This window comes from Sphaerodactylus townsendi, linkage group LG11, assembly GCF_021028975.2.
Source record: "Sphaerodactylus townsendi isolate TG3544 linkage group LG11, MPM_Stown_v2.3, whole genome shotgun sequence".
Lineage (NCBI taxonomy): Eukaryota > Metazoa > Chordata > Lepidosauria > Squamata > Sphaerodactylidae > Sphaerodactylus > Sphaerodactylus townsendi.
In genome coordinates, this window is record NC_059435.1 from 39072134 (window position 1) to 39098880 (window position 26747).

A 26747-nucleotide genomic window follows, 5' to 3' on the forward strand; every position below is an offset into this window, starting at 1 on the left:
TCTGAGGAAATAACAAATAATAGCCTTCCAGTACACGAGGCCCTTGTTGTACAGGAAGATTATCACTTGGATGCTGCTGGAAAGCTCCGTAGATGGAGCTCTGTCCATGGAGTGGGACGTTCTTGCTTCCCTCCTTCTGTTGCAGCTCAAAACACCCCCAAAATGTTGCTCCTGGGAGACAGGGGATCCCCAAGTACTGTAATAGGAGGTAGTTTAAAGTGTGCAATCGGAGGATTGGAATAAATTGCTCTCTCCCTTGCATGCAGTGATGTGATGTTGATGGAGGAGGGAGCGGCCTCTGCCCCTGCAGCTCTACAGCACTGTTTGGAGTCGGTTGCTGGTTGGTTGAGACAGCTCTACAGCACTGTTTGGAGTCGGTTGCTGGTTGGTTGAGACAGAGTAGGTTAAAACTTAATCCAACGAAGACGGAGGTCCTGTGGCTGGGCCGGGGGGAGAGACCAAGGGAATTTCAGCCGCCTATTTTGGAGGGGGTCACGTTGGCCCCAACATCCCTGGCTCGCAGCCTGGGGGTCTGCCTGGACTCTTCATTATCAATGGAGAGCCAAGTGGCCCATGTCACCCAGGTTGCGTTTTTCCATCTTCGCCAGGTGCGGCGGCTGGCTCCCTATCTTTCTCAGTCTGACCTGGCCACTGTGATTCATGCAACGGTCACCTCGAGGCTGGATTACTGCAACTCGCTCTACGCAGGCCTTCCTTTGCGATTGATCCGGAAGCTGAAGCTGGTCCAGAATGCAGCGGCACGGCTTTTGATAGGTGGTGGTTATTCAGACCATATCACCCCTGTGCTATGCCGTCTGCACTGGCTCCCGGTGGAATTCCGGATCGTTTTCAAGGTGCTGGTACTGACCTTTAAGGCCTTACGCGGCATGGGGCCCACATACCTGCGGGACCGCATCACCCCTTATGTCCCACATAGGTCGCTGCGCTCGGCAACGGCAGATTTGCTGGTGACCCCTGGTCCCGCGATGATACGGCTGGCCTCGACCCGGGCCAGAGCCTTTATGGCTCTGGCCCCTGCCTGGTGGAATGCCCTGCCTCCGGCTGTCCAGGCCCTGTGGGACCTTGGTGAGTTCCACAGGGCCTGTAAGATGGAGTTATTCCACCGGGCTTTTGGAGAGGCCGGTCGTGGATTTACTGCCCCCCACCGAAACTACAATCGAAATTGGAACTGAGGCTGCCATTTCCATTCTATTATGGCTGGGCCTGTTTTATTTTATTTATGGATTCCATCACAGGCCCTGCCCACTTCCTCCCCTTCCTTTTGGCCTTCGACCGGGCGCCTGTCTTAAACAACTCTGTTTATAAATCTGGTTGTTTAATGTATAGCTTTTACTGTTGTAAACTGCTGCTTAGGTTTTAAATGGTTTTAGTGTTTTATGCTGTGGATTTGCTGTTCGATTGTACAGCCATATTGTGAGCCGCCTTGAGCCCTTCGGGGATAAGGCGGCCTATAAGTTTAATAAAATAAATAAATAAATAAATAAATAAATGTGCCAGAAGAAAGCTCTGAATTTAGCTAAGCAAAGTTGGTAGGATCCAATCATTGTGTTGTTGCTGTTTTGCATATGTCATCATTCTGGTGTGCATTGGTGATGGTTTGAAGAAGTCAAAGAAAGGTCAAGCAAACTGAAGGTAATGCATTTTCATTCCATTATTTACATATATGAACTAATGCTGCCAAAGTATATATGGGAGTCTTAAACCAATATTCTTGATTAGCAGTTATTAACCACTGATGAAAAGTTACATTACACTAGTCTTTGATGAACACTAGTTCATGTGAATCATTTGACTAAATACTGTAAAAGTTCGCTAACACAAATGTGTTAAAAGTGATCTGAAGTATTTTTCTATCCCCTGAAGAAACCTCCGCCTATTTGACTTTGCTCCAGCATTCCTTCTTCCTCACATTGGGCTTCTTCACAGAGCATTATGTACATATTATCTTACAGCCAATCAATCATTTATTTATTTTAAGTAATTTGCATGCTTTGATTTTGCTGGTTGAAAGGATGCTTCCAAAAGCTTCAGACTAGCATAGGCAGCAACTAGACAACAGCATACAATAGGATTTAATAATATATATTTGTTTCTAGTTTTATAACAGCAAATTACAGATCTTAAATATCTCTGTCTTGGTGCACAGTGTATGCAAAACCAATGATCTGACATAAAAATAAAATTAAAAGAAACCATGCAATTGACTTCAGTCATGGACTTTGAATCAGGTTAGGTTGCTGTCTAGCTTTCAGCTGCTTATTAAGAGGATAACTGACTGCTTTTTGTGGGAACAATTATGGGAGAAAATCAGTGTGACATACCAGTGTGGCATAGAGTAACATTACTGGCAGCAAGATGAAAATATGTCATATAAATCAATCTCTTCATTCAATGGCTTATATTGTATTTCAAGAGAACAAAATAGTTGTGAAGATGAAAATAATCAAACAAAGAATCAAGCTGTACTTATTGTGTAAATTTCTTTCCAAGAGTGGGATGCAAATCCTCTCAGTCAGGTTCATCTATTTCTTGCTTTTAAAAACACACACAACCGTATTAGGACCTAAAGACCTGTCAGCCATTTGGACAGATTCCTCTTCACATGCCAGTCCTAATTCCATAAAAGCTTTTGTCCTCTATGTCTAGCAACTAAATTAAGATAAAGTGAAAAATGAAAATAAGGCTATGGCTAGCTTCTAAAAATACAATGGACTGTGAACTCATCACCACAATAAAAAGATAAATATGGATTACCCATGATGTATAGCTAATCCAAAATGTTCTATGGGCCCACATGGACTATTATAAATCAGATTCCTTTTTTTAAGCTTACGCTTTCTAGTTCAAAATGATGGTTATTAGCAGAACTAATGACATGTAAATAGCTCATGAAAAATACAGCTTCATTTCCCTTATCCATTTAATACTTTCATTTATGTTACTGATTTTCATTGCCTTTCTCTAATGACATAATCCAATGGAGATTTCAATAGATTAGCATGCAAATGATTATATTAGAGGGGGGAAACCCACCCCCCCATCCTGAGATGAAGCTGAGAATATTTGAATTCCATATAAAATTTCAATGTACATTATGAACTTCAATACAAACATCACTGCCAGTTGAGCACAACTTGTTTGACTTATCTTGATTATATCCAAGTCAGTTCCTGATCACTGGCAAAGTTTATCCCAAGCGCAACTCCATGCTCAGCATGTTTGTGTCTCCTCAGTAGCCACATGATTGTTGCAGTTTGCAGCTGCTTTTTCCAGTTGTATAAGTCAAATGACAAATTGGTGTTGGTTTGATGGAGTCAGCCGCAAAATTGAGGAGCCAGATTCATTTTTTAGCCAAACGGGAAATGACCATATTTTTCTAATTGCTGTTACTACCAAGCTCAATCTTAGTCTCTTTCTCATTTCTTGTGACACCAGTATAAATAAATATGGGACTAATGCTGCTCATATCACTAATACAGAAAGCTCCATTCAATCCTAACTTCTCCTCACTTCCCTTTAATTTCTCTATGGCTTTAGGGAGTTCCATTTAATTGAAAATTGGAAGCAGCATAGGAAGCAACTGGTTAAGAAATTAATTCATCATCAGGACCATGGAAAGGTAAAAGCTAATGAATAAACAATGACAAGAATTTCATGCACATACATTTTAAAGTCATAGAACACAATATATTTCAATGTGAAATGAACTTTGTACTTTGGTCAAAATGAGGTCTACTAGTACAATAGGATCACAGCTGAAAATACTAGGAGCCATAATGACATTCCTAGGTGCCATGGCGACTGGTCCCTGGGATTTGTTGAGCCTGGTTATAAATGGCCAACTTGTATGATCTGTGCTCAAAAGACTCATGACTGAATTAACCCTCTTCCCTTAACCCCTGTTCCCTTGTAACCTGCCCCATAAAAAGGAGACTTAGGCCCTTTCCACATGGGCGAAATACAGTGACCCAGGGATGGCAAAAACGCCGTCCCTGGGCTACTGTTTGCACAGGAGGCACTGCTGCATCGCAGCAGGGCCGTCCTGGCTGCCCAGCGGCATCTTTCCGTCAGTGTGGTGCGAGCTGCACCACTGGGAAGACGCTGCTTTTCCCGTCACCTCCACTGACCTCGTCCTTCAGCGTCACTCTGAAGGGCTGCAGAGACCAGCCCACACTGCCCTTTGACCCTGGAGGCTCCCTGCTGCCCTCCAGAGTGATGCTGGAAGACGAGGTCAGTGGAGGGGGCCGACTGAGAGGTGGCTCCGTGTGGAGCTGCCTCTCCAGCTGGCGGGGGAGGGGAGTTGGGGCTGATAGCACACTAGTGTGTGAACAGCCTCCGAGCCTCCACCGGCACAATTCATGCCGGTAGAGGTTTGTTTCCGTGCGTGTGCAGAAAGGGCCTTAGTTTGATTTCTATTAGTATCTTAAGAAGTGAACAGTGATTCATGAAAGCTCATGCTGAAATAAGTGTTACTAGATTTTAAGATGCAGCTGGACTTTGGTTTTATTCAACTTGGATAAAGCATGGAATAACTTGCAGTTTGTCCCCTTTTTGCCCCTGCAAAATTATAATCCTTTGAAAGATATGAGCACTGATTGCTTTTTACATTCATGTAGCCACTGCTATATACTCAAGAAATGACTGCAAGATTAGTTACGTTCAGGGGCAGATATAGAAGCACATAAAAGCAGAAAGCCCTCTGGAGACACTGTAGCAGTGGTGCTGTTCCCAGCAATCTCAGGCTATGGATTGGGCTCCCTGCTGCATAATCTGGAATCTAATGTTAATTCCTATATTTATATTATTGAAAATAAAGCAATTGGAAATCATTGCACTGCAGCACATACATACATTATATTGATAACAGCAGGAATTACTTAAACCAGAATTTACAACACTATATGCATAGATTAGAAGATCTAGGTCTCATAGACATACTTAATACCACAGTAGCGACTAGCAGCTCTTACTAGCAGTTCATCATGAACTATATGCAATATGGCATAGAAATTTGACATGATACAGCTCACGTGCCACTTGAAGAAAGACATGGAGTCTTTAGGTTGAAAATAGGTCACTATTGCCCACCCTACCTACACATTTATACTAATCTCCAGTTATACTAATTCTTGCAATCAGACTTAAAATGATAAGAGTTTCTAGTCACAATTGATTGCTCAGTACTACTTGTTAGGTATAATTTGGTGTTCCATTTCATTTATTCAGCTATACAATACATGTGAAGCACATGGTACATGCAAGTAAAGTGCGATATAAACAATAAGATTATTATTACATTATTTTATTTTATATCATGAACAAAGTAGAAGCTACAACACTGTGCTAAAAATGTTTAAAACAGTGGAATGTTCCAAAACAATTTCTGAATTGCATGATTATATACTAAGTTGTACCAGGGAAGATTGTGAGTTCATGTGGCTTCTGATCCACACTTTCCAGTGTTGTTTTATACTGACAATACTGTCCTTCATTCAGTTCTAAAGGCATTCAGCTTGCTTTACAGTTATGCAGCGCATGAAAGGGCAGATGGCATTAGGGAAAGTGGATTAAATCAAATTAATACAAACAAAAGGGAGATGCCTGTTTTGCTTCCACCCCAAAGTTTTTTTTAAAATCCCACTTCATTGTTAACAGCTGGAGATTCCCAAATCTCTTTTCAGACATCTAGATAATCAAAGCACTAGCTCTGTGAATACAACTAAGCATACATTAAGATCTCAAAAGTAGAGAGGCCATGAGGGAGAGCAGATGTCACTCCCGTATCACAATCCAAGTCCTTCTCTGCTGAAGTTCTTTCTTTGTGGCAGCTTTCCAGGCCAGCTGGGAAAGTAATAACTTTCAACATTATAGCCCCCCCCCCCCCCAATGGGTTCAAATGAAACAAAACCCTAGCTTGGGGGCAGATGGGGGGGATACTGACTTCTCTCCAATAGGATCTCTTCTGGAACCCCAAAATTAAAACAATAGCTGTAAAACTGTTCAGGGATTTGGGAGGCAGAACATCCTTTATCTTGTTATATTAAAAGCTAGCCATGGTGGTAACAATTCACTTCCAGCCATTTACCAAGCCTGACTCACTTCCAACAAACTTCCATGCGCGCACAACTTAAGGGTGGGGCTTACACAGAATGTGTAAAAAGCAACACGAACAAAACAGCGGAATGTGGTAGTTACTCTCGCCCGTGCTTGCCGTTCTCCCTCACTGCAGAATAATTACAGTCACTGTACTGTCTGCAGCTCTCTGAGGAGGAGCAGGCACAAGTATTGGTCACTTCCTGTGAGAGAGTTGTGACTGATGGTGGCTGCATTTGCCCTGTTAACTGTTGCATGGTGATACAGGCATCTGGAAGGAACAGCAGGCGTCCAGGAACAGGAGGAGAAAGAGGAAGGAACTGGTGACATGGGGTCCAGGCAGGAGGAAAAGCCATAGGGATCACTCCCCTTGGTGGATGCCATTAACCCTTGTATGTTGATGCAAGCATCTAGGAATAGGAGGAGGGCAAGGAGTGAGCTGGCGACAGGGGGCCATGGCGACATGAAAGGCAGGAGGGGTTGACCCCCTCAGTGGGCCCATTAACCCACCAACAGTTTTCTAGAATTCATTGTATTTGTTCGTTCAACGGACTTTACTGTTAACGTGTTACAAGCAGTACAATCAAATAAAATTAATATGAAATCAAAGAAAGATTCCTATTTGGCTCCCACGTAAACGTTTTTAAAATTCTCAGATCTGTTTACAGACATCTAGATCATCAAAGTACAAGACAAGAATCAGAAGAAGAGGGCAGTGACTCCCAAAAACCTTTGCCATTATAAGTTTCTGAGCTTTTCAGGTGCCACAAATTATTTTTGGCTGCAGCAAATGGGATGCCCCTCTGGAATTGCACATGCCTCTTTCACTCTTACATTTATAACTACTACAATAACACTACTACTACTACCACAACAACACAGTGATTGAGGACAAGAAAGTGACCACCATCAACATCACAATACCTGGTGACAGCAGGGTCATTGAAAAAGAACATGAGAAGGTCACTAAAGGTCATGATTTGAAAGTTGAGATATAGTGACTAAGGCACAAACCAGCTGAGTAATCAGCACCCTGGGTGCCATTCTGAAAATAAATAAATAAATAAAATAAATAAATAAAGTTTAATAAATAAATAAATAAAATAAAAAATAAAATATTAGGGTGGCACTTGAAACATCTTCAGATTGATAAAGTCAGTATCTGTCACATTCAGACATTACAACATCCTAGGCCTCAAGGTGAGGCTTGAATTGTAATGAAAGGCCAACAACCAGCTAAAGAACTTGCAGCTCTGATATTAAACAAAATTAAATAACGACAATAACAACTTGAATTATAAGCCTTCCTCTGAAGAGTCTTCCTTGGATGTCTCCCTTCCTTGGATGTCTCCTTTCCTTGGATGTCTCCCTTCCAAGTACCAACCCTACTTAATTAACAAGATCTGATAAGATCGGGCAATACTATGATGCTTCCTCCCCCCCCAAATAATAAATATTAGCCATGAATAACTATTGCATTTCCTACCAAAGTGATACCTGAACATAATTTCTTACTTTTTCAGAAGCATTAGATTGTCCCCCACCAGTTCACAGGAAATTTTGATAATTTTAAATGAAGCAAGCTAACAAAGGCTACCATAAAATATTGGGCATTTACAGCACGTTATATTGTTTCATCTAAATTTCACTATCTTAATTCATCCTATACGATCCTGATAATCAGAAATGATTGTCACAGAAAGCTATACAGAACAAAGGAAAAGAGTGACACTTGCTTATTCTTTTCAACATACAACATGGATATCTTTATAATAGGTTTCTATCTGTTTTCCTAATGCTCTGCTGTAAATCAGGGCATTTTCATAACTGCTTAAAGGGTGAGCTAACAGCCACTCTGAGCCACAAGGACAAGTGTGATATAAATATTTAGTTAAATAAAATAATCAAATATACATCTGATCCCCCCCCCCCCCCAGAATGTAAGTGACCAGCATCCAACAGGCCTTACAGATTTTGCTGGCTTGATCCAGGACCTGACCCTGAATTAATTCAGAAATCAGATCTATAAAACTGTATCAAAAAACATTTTGCTTTACCTGCTGTTAACATTCCATTAAGTAAAACTCTTATATTACCCAGGCAGTTTAGATAAAGGAGACTGAATGTTCTATGAGATTAAAGTGAGAAAATGGTAACTGTTACCCAAATATTAGATGAATTTCAGTTCAAATCATCTGGATAGATCCTGACCACAGAGATGAATTTAAAAAAAATTATAATCACAGACTTGAAGTAGCTTATATGACTATTAATTTATGATGGAATCCTATATAGAATTACACCCCTCTAATAAGTCGGCTGAAGCAGCTAAACCCAGCCCTGACTTCAGGTCCCAGTCAGTAAAATGAGAACAGTACTTCACCTCATAGAGTTGGTGGGGTGACTGAAGTGTCAAAAAAGGTGCAAATTTAAAAAATGCTCCATAAATGATTATCAGCAGAACTAAAACCTACGCAATACATTTCTCAGACTAAGTGGGCCTTGTGTGAAGATGTACGTGGGCTTCTTCGAAATCATTAGAAACAAAGTTGCATCCTCCTGCTTTTAAGCAGACAGGAGAGTCAGTACAGTTTATGTGCTTGTCTTATAAGGTGAAGTGAATCAGTAGGAGATCTAGTATAAAAATACCAGCATCGTGACTCATGGAGAGTCATGACTGCTTTGAACCTACTGCTTCATTAATCTGTTGACTCTGACAAAATGAGAAGGAAGGAGAACAGAATCAGTTCAAAAACGGCATAATTATCAACGAATCTCGGCAGGAAATGTAACTGGAAGACTGACAGATAATTCTAGAGAGAATAAATACAGGCTAGATTCAGTGACCTCGGACTTGGCAGCTAAGGGAAAAGCCTGATAACAGACACCCTGGCAAAGGGGACTGGAAGGCTAACAGCCATTTTCTGAAGCTGACAGAGGCCCTTTCTGCAAAGCAAATAATGACCGGGTTGCAGTCGGGATAAATGAACCTGGCATAGCCCTGGCCCCTTTGCATGGTTGGCTGTCCCATGGACAGCTAGTGCATTGGCCAGGGCATTGGCCTTCAAATGGAGGCGCGTTTTTTTTTTAAAAAAAACCTTACCTTCCACTAGTGCGTGGCTCCGCAGGCAGGCACCCAGGATCCCCCAGAGCCTTGCTGAAGGCAGAAGTCCCTGCATGGTTCTGCAGATGGGAGCCGGGAGGTAAGCAAACCCCATTCCCTAGCCACAAAACACACCTTGCAGCTGTGGTTGTTCGCTGTGGTATTGTAATTCTTGGATAACCTGGGTTGGGGGTGGGGGGATGCAGAGCAACTTCCACGAATGTCTTTTATCTCACTTTTATATTGCTGAACTAAGGCTTTCCCCCAAAAATTTGTGGTTATTTTCCATATTTCACATCACACTAGGTATATATAAATATGTATACACCGGTAATGTGATGTGAGACCACACAGGTGCAACAATTTATGTGTATGCCAATTATAATTGGTCAAATTATTATTCTTCCTCAAGTAGAGACGATATTGAAGAATATGAACCTATAGTAAATCACAAAGTAATCTGTTTTTTAAATTCAGTATTAACATAAACTGCATGCTTCCATGGCATCTTTTGAAAATAAATGAAAAACAAAAGCCATGAAAACTAGTTTCTTACATAAAGCTGCCACCTAGTGTTCAAACCATGTACTAACACCACTAAACCATTTGGTTGTCATTGATTCCTTTTGGACTTTTCTCAAAATAAACAATAATCAGCCAGAGTATGAATTGAAATAAACACAATTTTTGTAAAATCCGATAAGATGCACATCAGCTTATTAAACAAAAAGATCACATATTAAACATGAATCAATAATAGAACAAAATGTTCTTCCTTCAGAGCATGGGTAAACAAACTGTTTAGTGTCAGGGCTGACACTATAGGGACCACTGTATGGACCACCTGCAACACTGGGACCTTGCATGGACACCCTGAAGGTTTTACTAGACATGTGAATTACAGATACACAAATGGGTGGCCTGTTTTTAAAACTGCAAGCAGCAGTTGCAGAGCCACTGATTCAGACTGGGGCCATCCCCTCTCACATTGGCTCATTCCGCACATGCAGAATAATGCACTTTCAAACTGCTTTCAGTGCTCTTTGAAGCTGTGCGGAATGGCAAAATCCACTTGCAAACAGTTGTGAAAGTGGTTTGAAAATGCATTATTTTGCGTGTGCGGAAGGGACCTCTGTCACATCATAACAATAGACTATGAAATGGGCTGGGAAGTCAACCACTCTTCCATTTAAATCAATGGATCTTAGGTTAGACTGTCCCCATTTTCTTTCCTGTCTCCTTGATATGTGGGTTGCCATACCAGCCTCAGGCCCCACATATGCAGCAGCAGCAGGCAGCCAAGGTGAGGCCAAGGCAGAAATGGGGGCCAAGGGTGAGCAAAGGGAGTGACAGGTGGGCCAAGAAGTGGGTGGCTGGCTAATGCGCAATCAGGCAAGCTACTGCTTGCTCTTGGTGAGGGGGAGGCCAGGGGACAGGCCCAGCACAACTCTGCATGACATTTTAACTGGTGCCTGGTCATCTGACCCCTTTGCCGCCCCCCCCTCCCCCAAATTCGCTATTGCTGCTCCCATCAGTGGTGGAAATTATCTTCCAGGGCATGGTGGGATGACACATGATGAAGCACCCTTGGTAGAATGAAAGTAGCCTGGGTTCAGTCATCACTCTATGGATGGGAGACCTTCTGAGAGATCTCAGAATGTTGCCTTTAGCTCCCAGAAGGTCTCATATGATATGAGCCGGGCAACAAGCCAGCGATATGCACACCATGACACTTACAAGTGACATTTAACTGTAGTCTATGCATTGGAGACTAGGTAAGACCACTAAAGATGGATATTTCCTTACACACCAGAGATCCCCAATGAAGTATCCCTGGGTGACATTGTACCCACTGATAGCTTTCTTGGTATCTACCAAATGTATTTAGAAAGTGGGTGGGACTTGGGGGACTTCTGTCCAACAGATTCTGACTGGCAGATTTTTATGAAGTTGCTTCAGCTGTTCCTTTAAATAAGATCATTCTCCCATCACACCTGAAATTTATTTATCTAGCCTGGTGTTTTATTATGAGTCTGCAGTTGGTCTCCTACTCTTTCTCTCCACGTTGGTAGACTTCGTGTGTGTCCAATGATAATAAACTCAGCTGCTGTTTGTATGAAAACGTGTGAACGTTGTTCTCCCTTCTACAGCTACAAACATTACAGCTGCCACCACAGCACAAGGATATTCACAGCATGACTGAACATAAGCTGTGTTTATACATTTTTAAACAATAGATTCATTTCAAAAGGTGTTCTAATAAATAGAAGAAGAAGAAGAAGAAGAAGAAGAAGAAGAAGAAGAAGAAGAGTTTGGATTTATATCCCCCCCTTTCTCTCCTTCAGGAGACTCAAAGGGGCTTACAATCTCCTTGCCCTTCCCCCCTCACAACAAACACCCTGTGAGGTAGGTGGGGCTGAGAGAGCTCAGAAGAACTGTGACTAGCCCAAGGTCACCCAGCTGGCGTGTGTGGGAGTGTACAGGCTAATCTGAATTCCCCAGATAAGCCTCCACAGCTCAGGCGGCAGAGCTGGGAATCAAACCCGGTTCCTCCAGATTAGATACACGAGCTCTTAACCTCCTACGCCACTGCGGTTCTACTACACCCACCCCTTTTCTCCTAGTCAGCATTTCTGTCTCTTTCTCCCTCCTTTTCTCCTAGTCAGCATTTCTGTCTCTTTCTCCTTCCCAGTCGCTCTCTGTTTTTTACTCCTTACCCCTTTTCTCAGTCCATGTGTCTTTCACTCTTCCTTCCTTACCGCTTCCATCACAGTGGCCGTTTCCGCACGGCCACACTGGGGGTTGGGTCGGTGTACATGACCCAACCCCCCCGAGACCGTTTGCACGAATGATCCCAGCAACGAACGGGAAGACGGCGTCACAGAGCGCAGTCGCCCAATCGACATATCTTCCCTGCGACCATCCGACGTGTCGCCGAGGCCAGGGGACACGCCCCCCTGCCCTGCGCGACCGCTCTGGAGTTGCAGGGCAGAGGGGGCATGTCCTCAGGCCTCGGCAATGCGCCGGACGGTCGCAGGGAAGGTAGGTCAATTGGGCAAAGGGGGGAGGGATGGCACCTTCCAGCCGCTGCCGTTCGCACGGCAGCGGCTGGAAGCCGCCATTTTCCAACAACCTCGCTCAGGAAGCGAGGTGGGAAAATGGCGGCTTCGTGCTGCTGCGAAGCAGCTGCCCCCCCCCCCCCCATGTGAACAGCTCCCTGGGGACGGCGTTTTTGCGGAAAGGGCCAGTGTTTTTCTGTCCTCAGCAGAACATTAAGTGTTTTGGCTCCCCCAATAAGGCTCTTACTGGACAGCCAGTTCACCCCACTGCTATGCCTGCCTGTCCAATTCATTGTTGTGGCTGCCCAGTTGCATGCCCTCCTCCAGCCCATGTCATGGGTTGGTAGCGGATGGTAGGTATGCAGCCCCTGAAGTGGCAGCAGAAGTAGTAGGTAGTTTGACAGTGGAGAGGTTAGCAGCAAATGTTCCTGCTTTTCTTTGTCCAGTTAGAGCACCTGTCTCTGGAATGACTGAGCTGTCCAGTAATTTCTGTTGTCAACCCAGTACAGGAAAGGATGTCTATATCCCCCCTTGATATACTTGACAACTAACCAGAATCCACAATTTCCTCCAGCATTTTTCTCTAGAATATTTTTAGAAACAAACAGAAACCATTTTTAGAGGTTTACAAACAAGTCCTGATTTCCTTTGGCTGATTTTCTTCTTTTGCTTTGTTCAACAAAAGCAAACCCAACACATGAATATTTTTTTGCAGAACTTTTGTTTAATAATCTTGTCTTATTTATTGGCAATCATAATTAAGAGTGGTTCGAGAGGAAGCTACAGGCATCTCTTTAAAAATCCATTTCCCTAGTACCACTAATCAACTTTCTCATGAAGATAAATGAACTGGTGGGATTGCAAATTAGAGTAGTTTTTCTTGAGTGAAATCTGTAAATTAAATTGACAGCAATAATATCAAATGTTTCTCAAGATCAATTTTTCCTCATGTTACTTGATTGGTATTTCAAGATTATGCCAACTGCACATTGTGGATCAAGCACGAACTTTTCCTGGATACTGAATAATATAGCTTAATGTTCTGCTGAGGAGAGAAGCTGACTTCAAAAAGAGCCAGCACACAGGCATGTCTGCCTTCAATTATCTGCATAATTTTACCATGTTCCATATTCTTCTGTACCATCCATAAATATACCAACTTACATTTTTTTTCTTCCAATCTGGGCTGCCTGATCTGACTAGGTTATCTCTATTGTTAAATAATTCGGACCCTGGTCTTTGTGAAGAGGTTGCCAATTTCATTGTGGAGATAGTTGAGAGTTCTCAATAGAACGTACTTGTTATGGTCCCTGTGAGGGCCTTTTGCCGTTTTTATCTATCACGTATTTATGTATTTGCTTCTGATTTATGTATTCGCTTCTGACTATTCCAATAAAGGCTTATGTATGTATGTACCATCCAGGATTTGGGGCCTTGTGCCTTTTGCATAAGATTGCCATAATTGCCAGAGCCCTTCGGGGATAGGGTGAGATATAAATCCAAAGTAAATTTTAAAAAATACTTTTTGCTAGAATTTGCTAGAATTAGATTTGTATCCTCCGCCTAACCATTTTAAAAGCACAGATCCAGCCAGCTTTATCACACAATCTCACTTAATTTCCTTCCTTACTGTGATCCTTATCCCCCATGGGTTTTGTCCATGCAGTTCACGATTCTCGGCATAAAGTTTTTGGATGATCACAGAGGATGCCTGATTCCTTTTCTACCAGGAGAAAAGGTGGTTGAATCCAACTCTGTGTGTGGGAGCAGAATCCAACATAAATGTTATGCATGCTCTGTACTATAGCTCCTCTTGAGACATTCAGCATCCACCAGCAGGTGCAGAGTGAGTCTTGGGTATTAAGTTTGTGCTACACATTTCTTGGGATTCAATGGACTGTTTGGAGAGTTGTAGGGGAAATCAGACCATCACTTTTCTCATTGTATCCTTACAGATCCATGAGATGTAACCTGTGAGTTGCAACAATTCTTGTGTGAAGTAATGTTCACAAAAATCAATGGATCAGGATTTAAAACTACAGTGAATAGATTATTAATGATGTGACAGCGTGAATGTTTTTTCAAGACAGCTCCAGTTCAGGCACCCAAGCATGAAAGTTTTGAATTATGTTGATATGAATCAGTGATTAATAACAGCCTTGTAGCCTGCTTCTCTTTCCTAGGGTGCCTGCTTTTCAAACAACATTAATAGGTAATTAGTCATGCTTAATTTCTTTCACTAATTCTATAGGCTAGAAATGTCACTCCCTGTGGTTTTATTAACTCAAGGTTTCTCATCTGCCTTATTCCACATAGGTTTTCCCTGTTTAATTTGTGCTAGTTTGACATTTCAAAGCCTGACCAACTTCATATGTTGCTTGCCATCTCTAGAAATGTGCACAAAAGGACAAAATGCAGAATCATAAATAATACCACAAATAATAATTTCTAGCAGTCACCAGCGATGGGCTATTCAATGACAAATCAACAATCTTCACTTGGATGCAAAGCACTTTCTTAATTAAGTACTAAATAACATTCAAAAACATTCCAGAAGGCGGTTTTGATATGTTTTTTCAATCTACTATACCAGAAAATATTCATAAACCCTCATAAGAATGCTTATCAGTTGTTTATGGATGTAATTTGTCTTACATTTCCTGATTATTTTAGCTGTGTATCAGCAAACTGCATCATGACAACCACTTCTTGTTCACTCAATTTATGATGCTATTAGAATTCTAAAAAGCAAGATGGAAAGACAGAAAAGCCCAGCCTTCAAAAGTCCAGACCCAATCACCAAAGGAAAAATAGTAAAAAGGAGATTTCTCAGTTGTCATTAAAGGTTCACAAACTTGAGAACTGGTGAATTCTAAATCAGCGTGACTTCTGGGATCTAAGATCCAGGCTATCTTCTGCTTCAGTTGGTTATTGAAAGCAAGATTCCCACATTCTGATCTGGTTTTAAAGACCTGCATGTGCTTAGATTTGGCTACATGAAGCTCCTTGCAAGCAGGCTGCCCATTCATTTCTTGAGATCATACCGGTGCCTAGGCACATATTCCTTTCCATGTACAGATCAAATCTCTTTGACAGAAATGAATGGGGGAGCTCTTGAAGGAAGGGCATGTTACGTTTGTTTCCAGTGGTTGCAACAGAACAGCATAATTTGAATCCAGGCACTTCAATGGTACCCGTAACAAAAAGAGCTCATTGCCAGAATTTCCACTGCTGGCTAAAAAGCTTCAGCATTGAATGCAAAGTGAAAATAAAGTATCTTAAAATAATTGAATTTGGATTTTAAAATATCCTACAAATATTAATATATTAAAAAGGTTGTTTCTCTCCAAAATATAGACTTCTTACCTTTTCAACAGGTACATTTTCTTCACACATTGTTACACTGGCTTTTCTTGATTCCGCTTTTGTTTTACTTAGCCTCCGGGATACTTTTTCTCTGAGCAAAGTGGCATACCCAATGTGTTCATAGATAGGGTTCGTTGTCATTTTGGAAATGTACTCAGAGGCCTTTGTTTCTATATACAGAGTTATCAAGCCATCGGTTACCAAATCATGGATTGATTCGAACCTCTTCTCTCCTACAAAGTGCTTCCCATCATAAAAGAGCCTGTAGTTTAAAGTCTGATTGCCAAATCTGCATTGAAACACAATAGAGTTGTTGCATTAGCATTCATAAAGTAACTTTTCATAATATGCACACTGTTAAAAAGGTTCTTTTGATTATCACCCATGAATGGCAGAAACAGGTGATAGAGTCAGCACTCAGTTGTGTGAAGGTGTTTGTAAAAAAGGTAACATTATTTAAACTATTTATGACTATTTGGTGTGGTAAGTTGGAAGTTCTCTACTGAAATTTTTTCCCTTGGAAGAAGAACTTGGGATTGTATATAAAACCTTCACTTAATGTTTTCGCCCCTCTTGATCATTTGGTATCATTCTTCCACCTCCTTTCAGGCCACATGTCACCAGTGTAAGGACAGGAAGCACCGTTTTATATTTTGCTCCAGGTGTCATCACATAGCTATCTCTTATTTGTTGCAGAGCACTGAAATCAATTCACATTAGACATGCTTGCTGCCTTCATTGTAAAACTGTCTTTGAGAAGCACTGTCATGAAGCCAAAACAGGATGACAGCAGGAAATAGAATGGCTGCATTGATTTCATAGGCAGAAAAATAAAATAACGTTATCACCACTAGTAAAGCACAGCTGAGAATTACCTTGGCCGCCTGGGAGCGGGCAGGGAGAGTGATGGGCTTGGCACCAGCGTCGAGCCCAGCAGGCGGGGCCATTCTGCTGGCAGCATGAGCACGTGATGTAGGTGGAGGGGCGGGGCTGCGCCCCTATAAGGGCAGGCCAGGCGAGGTCAGACTTTCCTGTGCCTTTCTTCCATTCGAGCTATAACGGCTTCTCCCATCCACAAACCCTCATTTTCCGACCTTGTAGTATTGCCCCATTGTTTGTTGGGCTTTGTTGTTATTTGCATTAATTGATCACAGCCTGGCGGGTTGCACATGGGGACTGGTCCATTCAGGGGTGGAAGAGCCTGTGTGCTGGGCCTTCCCTTTTCGTGGGGGCCTCCATAAGAGACCGGGGGAGTAGTGAGCATATGTACTGCAGGCAGGGGCTGCGGGTGGCTCGCATCCCCTGGCCGCAAGGGGAGTTTATCTAGAGGCCAGAGCCCTGATGGCTCCCACAATCTTGCTGCTTCGGGTGTTGGTTTTTCCCCCATGCATCAGACTGGGGGAAGGTTATTACTCAGGGACAGCAGACATTCTGCCCAGGGCCGGATCCGTCCCCTATGCTGCGCATCTGATTCCTTCAGCCAGCATACCAATAAACAGACTGTGGCCAAATTTTATTCCACCAAGGTGGTTGTCTGTGTTGTCTTTCCACACCCTCGAGCTCATTATTCCCTCCTCAGGCAGCAAACTGGGCAAATTCTCTGTCCATCTCAGCAAGGCTTACTGAAAAACTGCCTCAAACCCCACCCCAATCACAATCTATTAACAAAGAAATGAAGCTGAGGTGGGGCATTTGGGCTCCGCCCTCTACATTGTAGGGCCATTTTTTTTTAAAAAAACCCTAATTTATCTGCAGTTGTTATATGCAAAAAGGCATCTTTCTTAAGATTCCCAATTCTTGACACTTAAAGACATAAGCTGCAATGTTTACCGGAGAGCTAAGGTATAGCATCCAGGTTGCCGCTGGCTTTCTCTGAGAATATATGCTCCTTCTACACCTCCAAGTAATTCATCTGCTTGCTCACGAGAAATGATCCCATGAAACCTGGCAGAAAACAAAGTCAGCTATTTAAATAATAATAATAATAATAATGTTATTATAAAGTCAGCTATTTAAATAATAATGTTGCAGAAAAGAGGAAAAAAGGGCCACAGGAGTTTATGGCTAATTAACTAAGAGGGAAGCATGTAGATCATAGCAAAACAATTAATGTATCACAGACCGGCAGACTATTTTTCAAGTGGACGGATGCAAACTACAGCAAATGTGATGAGAGTAAATGTGCGGGTATGTGTATACCCAACCCGGACGCAGGTAGAGCTATTTTTGCTGTACAATTTATTCAAATATGTAAAAGTAAGAATGTGTAGTAGTTAAGAGTGGTTTAGCTGTTAAGAGCAGCAGACTCTGGGGAAAGGTTCCTCACTCTTCCACATGAAACCTGCTGGGTGACCTTGGGCTGGTCCTAGTTCTCTCAGAACTCTCAACGCCCATGAAGAGAAAAACAATTTTAAACCACCTCTGAACGTCTCTTGCCTACAGGGTTACTATAAGTCAGCTGTGACTTGACAGCACACACATACACACTCAACAGTGAGAGAAGAGCTATGAGATTAAAGTGAGAAAATGGTAGATCCATGTTGTCCACAATTGCAATAATGATTAAATAGCTGTGGCCGAAAAATGTATCATCATGATAACTACTACGATGCTGCAGATGGAGAACTCACAGTTAACATGATACATTTCTCCATAGAAAAGGGTACCAGGAAGTAGCTGGGGCTATATCCTGTGATGGCAACATGATGCTTTGGTGACCTTTGCCTTTGTCAGTTCTCACCTTGTGAAGAACAAAGTATTTTGAGTTAAATGTATTGTCAAGGCTTTCATGGCCGGAATCACTAGGATGATGTGGGTCTTCTGGGCTGTATGGCCATGTTTCAGTAGCATTTTGAGTTACTTTATTTTAATTGCTTCATGTCACCAAGAAACCTCTTTGTTTAAAATGTAAGTTATCTGTTGAGAGTCAAGACTACAAGTTTAAAGCTATTTGCTAAGGGGCAGCATCAAATTATCTGATTAGGGATGCCAGATCTCTCCTGGCCAGCGATGGGGGATGGGAGAGTAGAGTTATCAGATCCAGGTTGGGAAACTCCTGGATATTTAAGGATGAATCTTGGGAAGGACAGGGACCTCAGTGGGGTACAATGTTACAGAGTCCACTCTCCCACCCATCCATTTTCTCTAGTAAAACTGCAATCTGTAGCAGAGATGTAATTCTGGGAGACCCCAAGGTCTCTCACAATGGAGAGTCACATCCCTAACTCAGATAAGCTTCTTAAGTGTGGTCTGTATATGAAATGTAACCTTAAAAGAGAGGATATGGAAGAATGAACTTGGAGAAAGGATACTAATACTCAAACACATACATTTTTGCGAGTAAATAGTTTAAACATGCTGGTTTTGGATTCACTTTTAAATGCCAAATGAAAGTTCATCAGGAATTGGCTCTTATTCCTCAAGTAAAGTAAAACAGGTACAATAAAGAGAGTTATGATATATTTTAAGTGGGATCTTTCTATTGGCAATGCCACCTCCTCAAAACAACAATCTTCTACAATACTGTAAAATTATTTTATAGTGTGACCAATGACTGCCAGTACAAACGTGTAAAACCAAACAATGCCTAGCACATAATTTGTAATAAGTTTCTGATTTATAGTATCTTTTTTCCTGAATTTGCTTTTATTTTACTATCTAACTGCAGAATTGATGGTGCCCTAGCTATAAGAAGTCTGAGATGCAGCATTGGCAGTTCTTGTTTTTAAGTGATCTGTCCAGTACAAGGAAATGAGAAAGGAGAGGTCAGTTATTGAAAATAAAAGTGACAGAGCTCACAATTTTCTAGAGTATGAATGCCTGGGCTTCGCTGTCTTGTACATGCAGTGTGCAGGAGTGGTGTAGTGGTTAAGAGCAAGTGTACTCTAATCTGGAGGAACCGGGTTTGATTCTCCGCTCTGCCACTTGAACTGTGGAGGCTTATCTGGGGAATTCAGATTAGCCGGTGCACTTCAACACACGCCAACTGGGTGACCTTGGGCTAGTCACAGTTCTTCTGAGCTCCCTCAGCCCCACTTACCTCACAGGGTGTTTGTTGTGAGGGGGGAAGGGAAAGGAGTTTGTAAGCCCCTTTGAGTCTCCTTGCAGGAGAGAAAGGGAAAATATAAATCCAACTCAATTAGTTGTAGTTATTCACTGGCCAGTGGGATAGTAATATAAATAATCTTAAAATATACTTTTTACTAAATTCCAGTGAATCAGGGTGCTGCTACTTTATCCTGTGAAAGATAAAATTAGACTACATCTAATAAAATCAAACATTCTATCTATAATGTGTTTGGAAAAGAAAGGCAAAGTGACTTCGAAACTATTGTTGTTGGTTTTTTGCAATTTTGTGTCAAATGACTTCTTCATTAAAATTCTGCATTAATTTTCAGTTACACCATGGCACACTTCAAATGATTGCTTATAAAATAATGTTTACAAATAATATAGTACATACTCTCTTCCATAGTACTTTGGTCTGTTCTCCACCTAAATTCAAACAAATAAAAAAAAACCATGAATCACACAGTTAAATGTAAATTAGTAGAATGAGAATCTTAACTAATTTACAAAACAAAACAATGGTGCGTTCCGCACAGCATACGTATACCTTGTTGCAGTCATTATAAAGGAACCCATTTTCCTTTTCTCCATTCACATGTGTGCAGAGGCGTAGCAAGGGGGGAAAGTGCCTGGTGCACTGGTGCATCTTCTGCCCCCAACCCGGACTGGGATGCCTCCGCCCTGGAGCGCCCCCACCACACCCCCACAGGGTTGTGCCTGGTGCATCGAGCCCCCCCCATCCCCTTGGAGCTACGCCTTTGCATGTGTGCACTTCACCCATTCAGGCAGCAACTGGAGCCCATGGAAACAATCAAGGTTGCTTTCACACCTTTGCACAGGGACACTTCTCTTTTTAAAAAATTTCCTGCAATGCAAGTGTAACTATAGAGAAATGAAGCCCTGCAGCTATGCCGATGGCCCCACAATCCAATCAGCTGCACCTGTGTAGCTGCGCATGTGCAACACATAAAAGAGAAAGAAAAAAGGACTTCCCTGCAATGGCTGTAGAATTATATGGCGGTCATACTTGTTGCCACAGGGAGAAAAAGTGCTTGGAGGACTCTGTACACTGTCAGGTGCTAGGAGAATCTGCCACAACATGCTGGATAACCTGCAAAGAGTGCTGGGGGGGCGGGGGCGGATTCTCCCTGACAGTGGACGGCCTGGAACCTAAAGTGAAAGGGAGGGGATTAAATCATCTACTTCCTGTTGTGTTTGCGTGGGAGCGCCTCCAACCCAGAATTCTTCAAAAGGATGGCTGGTTTAGTGATTTTCAAAGATATTGGGTTGATGGGAATAAAACGGGCCAAACTCATGCAAAGCTCCCCCCCCCCCAAATGGTTTATATGATGTCCTATGCCCATTATATTTGGCCTGTGCAGAATCCATCTATGTTGTGCATGTTTACTTGGAAGTAAGTGTTACTGTATTCAACAGTGATTAAATGTGAGGCAGCATGGTATAGTGGTTAATAGCAGCAGATTCTAACTGGGACTGGTTCCCCTTTCCTCCACATGAAGTCTGCTGGGTGACCTTGGGCCAGTCCTAGTTCTCTGAGAACTCTCTCAGCTCATGAAGAGGCTGGCAGGGCAGCTCTTTTACCATTTTTTCTCAGTCTTGTAGTGGATATGACCTCCAAGTATCTCTTGCCTTGAGACCCCAGCTTGCTGCACCATTTTGGTTTTGCTTCATGGAACCAAATTAAACAAAAATAATTCATAATTGTGTCTGAATAACTTACCTACAGTGAGCATTAGACGCTCTTGCTGGAATTGCTGAAGTAGAAAATATGTATTCTAGGGAATGTTTTAAATCTCATAAGAATGATTTGAAAGAAAAACAATAGTCTGAACCACAAAGCAGCTACTAAAAAGCAGAATTTAATAGCCTGGCCTTTCAGTCCTATATGTATCTGTTTTCACTTATATGCATGATATATTTCAATGCAACCAACTTCCAAGATAGTGTACTTCAGACTGCAGCCTAAGAAAACCAACTATCAAGGGCTTCTTAGTTTTTGCAGAAATATGTGATGTTTTCACAGCAACAATGCCTTCAGGATTTCCCTGTTTATCAGAAGAATGCAATGGGGAAATCAGGAATGACACACAAAACACTGAAGATTTAGTTGGAGTTTATAAGCAAACACACACTGAGCCAGCAGGGGGCAGCTCCTTACAAAGTTCGATGCACGATGCTTTTCTCTAATGCTGGTTTACCATTTGGAAAATAAAATCTCACCATTATATTTGTCCTTAATTTAAATACTTACCGTTGATGTGTTTAAGGACTAGCTGGTACCAAAACTATGGCTGGGTCCTCAGAAGAATGTTTTAACTTTAAAAGTTTCAAAAAGGCTGTTTTCATCTGGTTGGTAGCGATAGTTCGAAGTCATAATTATATCTCAAAAGGCACACAAATAAACAACATCGTCTTTGCACCAGCTAGTGTCTATTTCTTTTATTTTTTTATCCCATTCCATCTTCAAGAATGTCACGGAACATTTTAGCATCGCCATAACCCGAGTACGATATAAAAAAAAGTCACAAGGATGCCAGTTTTTGCTAAGATTCTGGCATGGTCTAGTTCCTAGACATCAGCATATGTAGATGCAGCAGCTCCTGGATATCTGAACAACACATCTTATAGTAATGTAATATAGTAAGAATACTTGAAATTTTTGTCTGCCAGAAAATCTACCCTGAGTAACAAAAATATAGAGAATTTACAGCACAGCACTGAAGGATAGAAAAATTGCTAGATCATTAATGGGTAAATAAAGAGGTACAAAAACAGCTCCCAGCATTAGATATTGCTCTGGAGTTGTAGCTCTTCTTAATGAAGATTAAGAATAATCAGAAGATTATTTGATTGAAACCATTTGTCAATGACCTTAGGTTCATAATATAAACTTTTGCTGACTCAAACAATGTATATATACCTAATTTAAGCTTTCAGTGGCCTTGGACTCCATTGCCTTCCCCTTAGATAATATGCTACAGTGAATGTGGATCTTCTTTCAGTAAAGTAAATGTACAGCTTCAAGAAAATGTTATGACACTGAACAACAGAAACTTCCTAGAAATCTATTGTGACTAATGCATTTGTCCTATGTCCTGAAGACATAATTTCCCATCTGAAGCAAATAATCTGTTCCCAGATCACAGCTAATTGATATGTTAATGATTTCCTGTAGTTCCTATTCCTGGTATTTCAAAGCTAAGGTAGCATTTGTTTTATTAAAATCCTGCTTTTTCATATATTGTAAGTAATACATTGGAGTATGTATTTGACACACAGTAAAAAAGCAGGTGGTTTTCCAGAATGAAAGGTTTTAATGTATTTTTCAATTCTTCTACAGTCCCAGGGTGGGTCAAGGGGCACCAATCACACATCAACTCGTCTTCCCCATTTCAGAAAGCAGTACAGAGTTTAAAATATTGCTGATTTATTTAAAATGCCATCTGCCAAATTTGGCACTCAAGATGGCTTATAGTTTTATCAGACAGAATTTTTTAAAATCATAAAAATATTAAACATGCAGCAGCATTACCCCCCCAAAAAATCCACTCTGAAAAACCTACAAGCAGAAAGCATGGAAAGCAGGTTACAAACAGAATCGAGGCTATATCTGTGGGTTGCAGGAAGGAAACAAGAACTTTTCAGATGAGCATTCTTGGTCATTAGCATTTCAATCCATTAAAACTGAGAATTCTTAGGGTGTTATCTATTCCAAGTTACCTCTGCCAAATTAGGACCCTGCATTCTTTGCAACTCGGTACTATCATCAAGGCCTATTTCCTTTAAGGGGTGGAAGGACTTATGCTCATACAATTGCATCCTCTTTTCTCACACATTAAGGGCAGTTTAGTAAAATTTACATACAGATTTAATATTTCACCAGTTCATCTTCTTCCTGCATTCCAGATGTGCTTCCTTTGCATAAACTAATCTTCCAATCATTGTGTGGCTCCTGTGTGCTAGAGCCCAATGGATAATTCAGCACCATACCTCCATTGTGTACTGCATCTCTCCTATTCCTGGCTAGGGACTGACTTGGATATTCATTATTTGTTTCATACACTATCTCCCTAATTGGAGGTTCATAGATTCACAATGAAGGGAGCTTTGACTCTTGAAAGCTTGTACCTGAACTCTCTTGTTCTGTAAGGTGTTACTGGACTTGAACTTAAAACATTCATATAGTGGTTTGTTGGTAAAAGTAGCAGTTTGTTCATTCCATGTTAAAACAACTGTCACTTTGCACATAAAAGTTGCACCTAGGGCTGCCAAATGGCCTAGAGAAAAATACCCTGTCTCGATAATAGAACCTTCATGTGTGCAGCTGAAGCTTTTTGTGGCATGAAGGCAAATTTATTAATTTCATTTATGCCTTGCCGTTCTCCCCAAAAGAGCTTCCCTCGTTCTCTCTCCCATTTTATGCTCACTGCATCCCAGTGAGGCAGGTTAGAGGAGAGTATGTGACTAGATAAGCTTCCATGGCACAAGTGAGGATTTGAACTTGCATCTCTCAGATACTAGTTCGACACTCTTAACCTCTACACCATACTGACTCTACAATACAAACACACTTAGCCTCTGTTAAAGGGACAAAACATTTTTTCCAGGCAAGCGGACAACCCTAGTTGCATGTAATTTTGTTACTAATTCATTAGCTGTTAACAGACCTTCAGATAGTCTTAAATTTTGTTTTGAAGTTCTGCAGCTTGTGATTACTTATCACAAAAGGAATATAATATTCCAAAAACACGGAGGGGTGTGTGTTAAGTGTCAATTTCTTACACAAGAAGATTGTAAATGTAAACAAAAACCACAATGCATCTCAAAGGCAGCAGAATCATTGCAAAAATAACCATCCCATTATTAAAGAACAAAGAGTCTTCTAATCTCCCAGAAGCTAAATAATATATGCACTGGCTCTGATGTAAAAGAATTAAAGAAGCCATGTTTCATGAAGTGTAGGAAGTTCTGAATACATCATAGGAAGAAAAGTCCTTGCCCATTAACTACTGATATATCTGCTAACATTGTTTGGCAAAAGATGTCAAGGGATTTTCATTCTTTTGGAATAGCCTACCACAGTGGGTGTGGAAGGTACCTTCACTTATTGGTTTTTAGAGGAAATGTAAGAGTTTTGTTCTCAGAGGTCACTTGATTGAAGGTAGGGCAATAGCAGGAGATTTTCCAACAGCAACTCCCAACCCCACCACCACTTTATGGTGGGGGGATGCAGGGAATGTGCTGAAAATCACCCACAGAGGAATACCATGATAGGTTCACCTGGAAGTGACATCATGCCATCATTCTGATATCATTACCCTACCTCGCAAGTCTCCTGCAATTTGCCAGTGGCTGGCTGGAAACTTTAATGGAAACTAAACCATTGCAGCAGATTACATTGTCATTTTTAACTGTGTATTGTTTTTACTTTTTTGCTAGCTGACTTGAGTCTTGAGGAAAACAAGGGAACCTATAAATATTTTAAATAAAATATAAATATAAATAAATAGATATAAATATAAATAAATAATCAATCATATTACTGAGCATTTAGCAGAATTTTTTATAATTCTTTTTAAGGTTGTATGGTCAGAAAGCAATTCTGATCTGAGTAAAGTTCTACTTTATTCAATGGAGTTTACTCCCGGGAAAGTGTTTTTTGAACTACAGCCTTATAGCCCAATCTGGAGGTGGGGGTGGGATAGAATTATGGATGTGGTGCAGGCTCATACCAATGTGAGTGCCCATCCCACTGGCATAAGGGGCAAACATGCCTGCAGAGAGGGGACCGATGTCAGCGGGCAGGTGCCATGCAGCCCCTCGGCACCTGAACCCAGAAGAACCTGCTGCCTCTGAGACCTCAATAGCAATAGCATTCCTGGATATGGAGCCAACTTTAGTAAGCTTCCACCAGGCTTTCAACCTGGGAATGCCCTCATCCAGTGCCTCAAACTTAGGCCCCTTCCGCACATGTGAAATAATGCACATTCAATCCACTTTCACAATTGTTTACAAGCGGGTTTTGCTATTCCGCACAGCTGCAAAGTGCATTGAAAGTGGATTGAAAGTGGATTATTCTGCATGTGCGGAAGGGACCTTACACCACCCCAAAGTGTGTTAGAAGTCCTTTTCTTGTTTTTTTTCTTCCTTTTGCACCATCTGAAAGCCACTGGGGGGCACACCAGTGGCACACCAGTGGTGCCATCCCTGGCCACCATGCACTCTGGATTGGGATGCTAATCTAGTAGAAATTGTTGATGCAATAGCTGAATAAGGAAGAAAGAAAAGTGTATCTTACTATAGAAATTTTTTTCAAAGCTCCAAGATAATGTATTTTTCAAGATGGGAAGGGGGTGAAGAAATGAAATACATGTCTAAAAGTTAATGTAGAATTTTAAATGAGTATATTCTTTTTCACATGGACTCTGGCGCACAAAAGTTTACGCCACAACAGATGTATTAGTTTTTAAAGTGCCACAAAGACTCTTTGTTGCTTTGACTACAGCAAGCTAACACGCCTAGACCTCTGGAAGTTTTCCAGGATTGTTTCACTAAGGGTGGAAATCAAACATTACATTAAAGATTTTATCTAAGATTTTGTAACTGGAAAGAGGCAATCATCTTTACCAGTTGCTGGTAACGTGATCATTTTACAGCCACACAATAGGTTTTTTCCCCTTGCTTCCACAGTTATCCTTGTTCATCCACACCCATCTTTATTGCTTAATCATCTGATCCGGTAATTACAGGTAAATTTAAATAGTGCATTAGAGAGCCAGACAAAGTCCAGAATACAGCTATTGACATATCCAGCCCTTTAACAAGAGGAATGATGGGTGGGAAGAATGATGAAACCCAAGTTTTTGTATTGCAAAAAAGAAATGATCTAAAGACAAGACACCAATTGTACTAAAGGAGCCTTGGGCTTTGGAATTGTTAGAAAGATATTCGTATGGTTCAGAATGTATTAAATAAAGTAACTGGGAGAAAATAGAATGAATGAGGAAGACTTCAGA

The 26747-nt window shown here is 41.4% G+C and overlaps 1 protein-coding gene across 1 annotated transcript in view; it reads right to left on the reverse strand.

The window, feature by feature from the left end:
- The window catches only part of CHN2 (chimerin 2), a 152218-nt gene that overhangs the window by 58832 nt on the left and 66639 nt on the right, over window positions 1-26747 (reverse strand). The window contains exons 4-6 of the mRNA XM_048511874.1: window positions 20105-20136; window positions 17473-17586; window positions 15643-15931 (exon numbers count right to left, since the gene is read on the reverse strand). Of these exons, the coding sequence (XP_048367831.1) occupies window positions 15643-15931; window positions 17473-17586; window positions 20105-20136 (435 nt within the window). The remainder of the gene's footprint in view (window positions 1-15642; window positions 15932-17472; window positions 17587-20104; window positions 20137-26747) is intronic.